Source organism: Patella vulgata, chromosome 3, assembly GCF_932274485.2.
Source record: "Patella vulgata chromosome 3, xgPatVulg1.2, whole genome shotgun sequence".
NCBI classification, from domain to species: domain Eukaryota; kingdom Metazoa; phylum Mollusca; class Gastropoda; family Patellidae; genus Patella; species Patella vulgata.
The window spans coordinates 58775059-58783732 of record NC_065881.2 but is presented as its reverse complement, the minus strand read 5'-3'; the positions used below and the strand labels follow the sequence as shown (position 1 = coordinate 58783732).

At 32.8% G+C, this 8674-nt stretch overlaps 1 protein-coding gene across 1 annotated transcript; it reads right to left on the bottom strand.

Moving 5' to 3' along the window:
• Positions 1-1067: 1067 nt before the first annotated feature.
• Positions 1068-8672, bottom strand: LOC126816586 (mitochondrial import inner membrane translocase subunit Tim21). The gene is made up of 6 exons (XM_050543274.2): positions 8236-8672; positions 5919-5981; positions 4239-4336; positions 3385-3458; positions 1865-1964; positions 1068-1207 (listed from the first exon to the last, which is right to left on the bottom strand). The coding sequence occupies exons 1-6, from the start codon at positions 8504-8506 to the stop codon at positions 1118-1120; spliced, it is 696 nt and encodes a 231-aa protein (XP_050399231.2). The 5' UTR covers positions 8507-8672; the 3' UTR covers positions 1068-1117.
• Between the last annotated feature and the right edge of the window lie 2 nt (positions 8673-8674).

Sequence of the window (8674 nt, the reverse complement as noted above, 5' to 3'; positions counted from 1 at the left end):
AGAGTGGCGTGGCGATCAATCTAATCCCGGGTGTCAATGTTTAATTTCATATTGTTTGACGACATGATAACATGTGAGAAATGACAAGATCTCTTTAATTTGAGCAAAAATTAAAGGTGTTGAATTGCTTTGTTAAGTGGGCATCTTTCTACATTTAAAATTGTGGGTCCTCAGATAATGATAGTCCATTGTCTGCTGCATTCCATTGATGTTGTTTTTATGGTAAACATAAGTTTTCCACTTAAACATAATGTTCAAATCATGGTACAAGTCTTATATTCAGTGGCATAGACATACATGAAGTTACTAAAAAGGGGTGCTTGGATATACATGTATATGTTTGCTTGTTGGGTTCAGGGAGTTGTCTCCTTTTATTGCAGTTTTACTGAATATTGTTGGAATGATTAGATTAATATCTAGTTTGATCTGGTACAAAATTTGATTATCTCAACATCGTACAACTGATGCATACTGTAATCATCAGAAATACAAAAGTACAACCCCCACCCCCACATTTATGCCCCTGCTCATTTTCTTTTGCTATTGGAAAACTCTGGTCTGCAAATAGAAAATGTGAGGTAAGTATGTCATGATTGTTTTGGACATGCCGAGTTGGGTTGTTAATGGTAAAGAAATGAGAAACTTGAAGACCCTTCTACATCTGGAATTATGACATGAACAGTGTGTATAGTTGTCCGCATGTGAAAAAAACAAACAACTGTGCCTGTATACAAATTGGTTGTGTGTATAAAAAATGTAATCAAATCAAAATTGTACCTGTAAAAACTTTTCTTTCGGTAATACCAGATTATTATTGATTTCTGATCCATAAAAAACTACAATAGAGAATATCTTTTGAAATGCTTTGATTATCAAAACATTTGATTTGGTGAAGATACTATTATTATGCGGTCAAGCAAGCCCCGAACAAGATTTTCTTCAAACATGTTTTTATAAGTTAATGGTAGGACAATCATATAAAATAAACGAAATGAAAATAAAATGTGATTTTTAAATTTGAATGATTATGGTGAAGAGTAAACAGTACTAAATAAATAATTCTAGAATAAAACTAAACAAACTTTATTACGAATATATTTATTTTATATACAATGGTTTATCTGTTGTCTTCTACTACGATCACACGTGATGGATAACCATCTAACTCCACATATATAAAACACACCTCATATTTCCCACGATCATTCTAAAAAGAAAAATACACCCCAAAACTGTTTACATTTAGCAATTACAACCATAGTCTAATTCACATGTTCCAAAACAAAGAAAGTTTCGAACAAAATCCACAAATTTAGTTATTAAAATTCCAAATCGTTTTTAAGGTTCATAAAGTATGCAGCCATAACAAAACAAACATAAAGAGATATTTATGGTCAAAACCAATGAAATTGCTTATCTCTGCTTAGCCGTCTGCTTAGCCTAAGCAGAGATGCTCATTACCAAACCCATTCAAGACACACACACCTAATGAACTTTGAACATTGTACTTCAATTAGAAGCAGAGTTTTTGTTTGCTTATCTCTGCTTGACCTAAGCATCAGCTTGACAAAAATCTACACCAAGTTTCAACATCTACCTCAATTAGAAGCAGAGTTATCGTATTCCTAATAATACAAAACCAATTACTTAAATATATGAGAAGTGTAATCCGGTTTTCTAGAAGGAATAAGCCCAGTTTTCCATGTACCCATTTTCCATGCATTTTCTCACATCCTACTATGCACACATCCATGCCCAACTGGATGCTTATGAGTTCCAGCCTAGTTTTTCTTACAACATAACGGTACAGCAATATTCAGGCAGCATTTCCTACCCTGTGGCTGTGGTATATAATATATAATACCTGTTTAGATTCTAATGTAACTGTCCCTTTTTTATGAGGACCTTCAATATAAAATTTCATTCGAATGTGTTTCACACCATCTTCCATAAATTCTAAATGACTGTAAGTAAAAAAATAAACATTTTAAGGTTAAAACACCTGGTTTGTTTACTGAAATTACTTATATTTTATACACATATATGTTTACATAATCAAAATCAAACAAAACAAGCCAACAGTGAGACAGTTGTCCCCCTGCTTTAAACCCAAAATAAATAGATAACATATATTAATTACTTTCATATTTATCATTTTATAAAGCATCAAGCATTCAAATTATTTGTAACTTTGCTAGTCTGCTTGATTTTCAAAATAGATTTAAGGACAATGAGTAGTCTAAGGTAACAAATAACTTTTCAGCACCAATCGTATTAAGACTTTGGTACTTGTTCCATGTGTAAAATAACCCAGAGGACATATAACAGTCTGACTGTTGTGTTATAATGGGGATACAACAAGCAGAAAGAAAAAATCTATTTATAACAGACGAGAAGGCTTCCCCGACCTAGATAAGTTGTTAAATAAATTATGACATTGTACACATCGGTCACATGATCCGTAGTAAACAATCATGGCTGATTCCAGCAACAGTTTCAAAATGGCCTTGTCCAAACTAAGTCAGGTGACAAGATGGAATTCCCTCTAAGACCCAAATATCCAGGTCCTACCATCTATCACGACAGAAACATTGTTCATGCCAAATTTGATGAAAATCCATGCAGGTATAACTGATAAAATTCAGCACCCTTTATTATCGGGCTTTTGGGCCAAGTTTGAAACATAGTTGGTAAATAAAATTGGTATTTTCTTAGTGATTGATAAGTGGTTTATCAATCCAAATGACAAAAAATGTCATATCTTATGAACAAAACTTACAATACTAGCTTTAAAATGCTCATTTTAGAGTACTCAGAGTCCTTAAGATCTATGTCAAAACCACCTTCTTGATTGCCTATAAGATCAAAAATGACTAAAAATGGCTGAAAGATTCAAATGAAGGCCAGAAAAAGAGTCCAACGACAAAAGACACAACTTCCATTATATACAAAATATGTAAACTGGATTGCAGAATTAAACTCATCCAGTGTTTATTAACGGGCACAAAATCTATTAGCTATGGAAAAGAATTAACTTTTTGAAAAGTCTTATTAACATGAGAAAATCTTAAAAAAAGACAGACAAAATTGGGCTTTTTCTTGGCAGTGGAACAAGTTAGAAACTAATTGTTTACATCTATTACATTGTATTGATTCATTAAACAACGAATAAGACTCAATTGAATATAATATATGCTTCAAACACTAAAGATATCATACATGCAACAATAATTCTGCTACATTTTATCTTTAATTCAGTTCAAGCCAATTAATACTCAGATGTGCTTAATTGCATGATAATAACAGAATAGCACATATTTTTGAATTTTCAAATACAAGGTATTGTGTATGATATGGCTGGTTGTGCCTTTAAACGACAATTACCTAACATGTCGTCTTCTGCCACGTCTTGTTGTTTCACCATAACCTTTAATTGGTTGCCCTAAAGCATCAATTATCTATAAGAAGAGATAAGCATATTTACATAATTCCAGTATGATAACCAAACAAATAATACTATATGCAGAAAAGACAGTTTCTTAACCTATAGATGGATAACATGACCATTCAGGATGTATATTGTCTTTATAGTCTGTCTGTTTTATGTTGTTGTTTTTTTAAAAAAAAAATATTTAGGGTTATTAAGAGATTCAGACATTAGGTTTCATGATTTAACAAGACAGTTCACCTAAAATTTACAAGATAGGTTGCCATGCTATGAAACACATACTCATAGCAGCCAAGTCGTAGGTAATGGGAGCATTAACAAGACACAGAAAAAATGACAAGAGTAGCAATCAGAGTAATTATCAAAAATAATTGAAATTTAATTTGCCTTCTATTTCTTCCTGATTTATTATACAGAACATGTAGCAGTAAACAGATGATGAGTTTAGGTTCATATAAACACTGTGTATTAATTTCAAATCAATCCTGTACATAAAGCTATGCCAATCAGATAACTTTAGCCTCTAGAATGGCCATAAGATTTTTCAAATTGATCAAGGGCCATAATGCCAACAGTAATTATTGGAAAATCAATAGGATTCTTTATCTTATGAAATGTGAACTTCAGCACTGTGTATAAATTTCAAGTCAATCGCATGATAACTGTCCCCTAAAACAAATGAAATGAAATGGGGTTTAACGTCCTACTGTTCAGCATGAAAAAAAGACAATGAGAGAAAAATTTAAAATTTAACTTTTGATCTTTTTTTCCCTAATAATTATTTCCATACCTGTGTATTCTGTTTACATAGTTTTAAAGCGCTACCATAGATACCACTCGGACTTGAACTGGAGAATAATTCCTGGCCAACAGCATAAACTATCACCCCTGAAATACAGTATATAAAATCTGTGATAAGAAATATATTATTAATATATCACAATTATGTGGAAATACAATATTTTAAAAACCTTTTAATTTGCTTGAAAATTTGTTTTTTATCATACCGACATAGGCTAGGCCTAAAAATCAATCGCTAATATCTTGGTTCAGGGTGGAGAAATTTTCAGCATATTCTCTTTACCTCATCTATTTTTTAACTATTAAATCAAGAACTGTCAGCTCTTTATCTAATCTCCCATAATGTCCCTTTAAATCTGGTTTGGACCAGAATAATCAAAATGTTTTTATAAAGAATATGGGGACCCTTCGGGACTAAACCTTATAGAATTGTATAGCCATCTAATGCAAAAGTTCTTAAATTTCCATTAAAAATGGTTCAAAGAACATCCTGCAGCGTGACATATCATTTATGTCTCAGTCGGGATCAGTCATTGAAAGCCCAATTATTTGTATTGTAACATTTCTACCTACATATCAGCCTTTTAAATGATTTGATTGGCTTTTTTGGAGGATGTAGGCTGCGGCATGGGCTATTTCCGAGTAGGATAATAGATGCCATTTCTCTTGGGAGGGCTTGCTAAATTGAACAATGGTGGGGTCATAAACCGTTATACAAACGATTAAATTTCGTTTTGGTGAGGTAAAAATAATTTTCACTCGGCTTTGAGCGCTCATATTTTTATAAGGCGTATAAGGACCAGAATAAATTTTCGGTCTATACGATTATGGTGTTCTACATGCAATCAAAATCGTCTAAATTTGCTATTCAAATTCCGGATTATTTTGACTCCGGTATAACAGTATAAATTTGTTGTTCAATTCATGGAGTAGTTTGTACTCCGGTGTAATGGCTGAAGGCAGAACAAACTCTTGCTTTCTGATCGGCAGATATACTCCGGTAATGTTCCGGACGTAAAATCTATCTGAGTCGTTTTGGTAACGGGTCAACTTCTCCCTCGGTAATGTTTGACTCTGGGTTCGGTTTCTCGTTTGAGGTGACCAGAGCTATGAAATTCTTAGCTGGTAAGGTTACTCTGCAGTGAGTATAATAAGATTAGAAATCTATGAGTGGCGAGTAGCCATCCCAGATTCTCTCATGAAGCTACTAGTTTCATTCATTTTGAACTCATCAGGCTTAAATGAAATTGTGTGTGTGAAATAGCTTTATTTAACGTCCGCTTCCACCGAGGTGATATCGCAGACAAAATGAAATTGTGCGGATGTTATAACGGCAATTCTTTAGCCGCCTCTTTGTTCACCATTAAACAGAAGCAGTTGCTCCGGTGATACAGCACTGCACAGGTCAATCCAAGATCCCTTTTGTGCTCCGGTCCCCGACAACTATATAAAGGGAACATCCGCACAATTTCATTTAAGCCTGATGAGTTCAAAATGAACGAAACAAGTAGCTTCATGAGAGAAATCTGGGACAGCTACTCGCCACTCATAAATTTCTAATTTTAATTATGTAGGGTTTCTTCTGAATTTTTCTTCTTATTGTTTTCATCCAGTTCAGAGTAACTAGATTACTCTGATATAATGAAAACATTCATTGTAACTAACTTACCCAATACACCTAATCCAAGCAGTATAACACCTATATATGATGCATCTTTACCAGCTTCTTTAACTGAATCAAAATAATGTTTTTAATTATTAAAAAAAACACAGAACTTCTATACAAAATATGTTGATAAACTTCTGCTCATTATAGATCACTACTGGAAATTTAACTGCAATGACAAAGAATCAAACATGTTGCAAAAATGGGTAATTTCTAGTTTTGGTTAAAGAGAGTGTTGAGTAATAGAAGCGTTATGTTAGTGTTCTGAATACCCTAGCATCTAAATCGTACCAGCAGTCAAGATGGCAAAATCTTTAGATGGTATAATACCATTGCTGAAATTCAATAGGATTCTTTGTTCTGGTAATATAAATAATGCAGATAAATTCCATCCAGATCAGATGAGATGATAACTATTGTCATTAAAGTTGTCACAAGGTTCTACAAAGTAAAACAAGGGCAATTACTTCAGCAGTAATTAACGGAAATTGTTGAAATTACATACATGTATAGGCTTCTTAGTTTTACTAATTTAAATAATGCATATCAATTCAATAGAGATCGGAGTTCACAAATTATCAAAAATCGTCTGCTCTAAGTCTAAGTAATTTACCCTTTCAAGATAATTTGCTTTATGCACTGATCAAAATGTGGACTCTATTGCGTTCACAGGATACATTTATGACCTTTTAGCCAATTTAAGGTCAATAAGTCTGCAAATTTGAACTTGCATATAAAACATATTAATTTTCATGAAAATCAAATGAGAAATATGGACTTTATCGCATTCACAAACATACATGTAGAGGAAATCATGATTGATTGAAAAATCATGATTCAAAATGGTCTGATCATGAGATCTCATGTATGTAAATTAATACACCAAGTTTTATCTGATAACAACAACACACATCAACATGAAATGTGGGCATATAAAAAGCTAGCTTTTGTACCTAATGTCAAACTTCTTGTTTGAATGGTAGTCCTGTACTTCAAGGTATAGGTCAGTTGATCGATTGGACTATTACCGTATTTTTCAGTGTATTAGGCGCACATTTTTTTACCAAATATTTTATTTTCCAGAAGGGGTGCGCCTAATACAAAACGTTAAGCAAATCCAGGCTTTTCCCGTGTTGACATCGAAGTCATAAATTCAAGAAATAACTGCCCTAGAATCAACACATGTCGACCAGGTGACGCTACCTCAAAAGCTTATGATGTATTATCACTCAAATTAAATACAATAATATATTGTTCCCTTTCGTGTCCATTTATATTTGTCAATAATGTTTTAGATATGTTTAAAAAGCATCTATATTTGTCAATAACCTTTTAGATACTGTTAAAATATGTCAATAATTATCGCCTGTATTTCTGTTATTTCATGCATAAAAAAGATGTCGACATTTTCTGCTATTCTGTGTATGGTAGGTATACTGTTTGTCATAACCGGCAATGCAAACACCATTGGCTGATAGCCGTTCAACTTTATTATGTATCGTTAATATTTCTTGCTATTTCTACATCATATATTTCTGCTATTCCGTATACTCTTGGCATTTGAAGGTAAGGACTGGAAATATTAAATGCACTCACAAAATTGCATGTACCCAGGTCAAATTAAGTATAAGAGACTTGTTCAAGATTAAATTTTCATAAAGATATAGGTATGGTACATAATTATTTATAGCCATAGGCTACAGAAGTTTTTTATTGAGTACTGGTAGGCCTAAGTTTTTGTGTAATTCAAATGGGTACTGGGTATTAGTTTAAAGGAGCTAAATCGCTAATATCTGGGATCTAGAAATTGACAAAAATGGGTTCCAACACATATGATAATATAATATGAATATATATATATATATATAAACTCATTTGTATTCAATCGTTTCTGTTTTTACTGTAATTTCTAATGCTCTAGCATCTGGTTATTCCAGTCTACACTGATAGTATTTATTGTGCATACTCTCCAGATAAGAATATGGCATCACCATGTTACAAATGGTGCTAAACCGCATCGGTACACGATTCGTGTACCAATGGTAAAATGTTTATCTTGTCTTAAATACTGATTATGAGAAGCCCATCTTTTCCCGGTAAGATCACAACATCAATGTTGATTTAATAAATTGACAAATAATATGTGTTTTCAATGTTGAAGACTTTGGATGATAATGCATTATTAGAGACTTTGAATTTGACTTCTTGAAATGCCAACAAAGCAATGATTCATTCATTTCTGTTAATGCAAAATTTACCATAACAGAAATGAAACTGACGAGATGCCAATGAATGATGTTAGCAGCAACTACGCACATACCCTTTTCACCTAGTGTCAACCCAGCATATGCCCCTTCTTTCGATTCAACAATTTCGTTTTTATTTTCCTTCTGAAGGTTATAACTGAATGTAGTAAAGTTCCTTGCAACTAATTTACTGTTTGAAAGTTTGTTGCCGTGATTGTTTCTAACATGTGTGTTAACGTTAAAAGAACTAAATGAAACATAGTTCAGTTCACTTTTTGACAAACTTGCTACCTTTGACAGCTTTGATATAATAGGGTTTATCGAGTTTCTAATAAAAATAAACATGACTGATCAAGGAATAATTGATCCACATGAATAAAATTGAATGACAGTGTAGCTAGCAGTTCAAAACATTTCTTCGTTTACATCTTGGAAATTAAGACAAAAAGGCAAAGAGGGCAACTTTCCGCAGTTGCTGAGAGTTATCTCAGTTTTCAGGGACAGATAACTCCC

What these genes read in the sequence shown, in the direction of transcription:
- LOC126816586 (XM_050543274.2), bottom strand. Translation starts at nt 8,506, where the DNA reads ATGTTTATTTTTATTAGAAACTCGATAAACCCTATTATATCAAAGCTG. An exon ending in GTTGACACTAGGTGAAAAGG is followed by an intron (nt 5,982 to 8,235) that starts GTATGTGCGTAG and finishes ATTTTGATTCAG; the next exon opens with TTAAAGAAGCTGGTAAAGAT. An exon ending in GGCAGAAGACGACATGTTAG is followed by an intron (nt 1,965 to 3,384) that starts GTAATTGTCGTT and finishes TTTTACTTACAG; the next exon opens with TCATTTAGAATTTATGGAAG.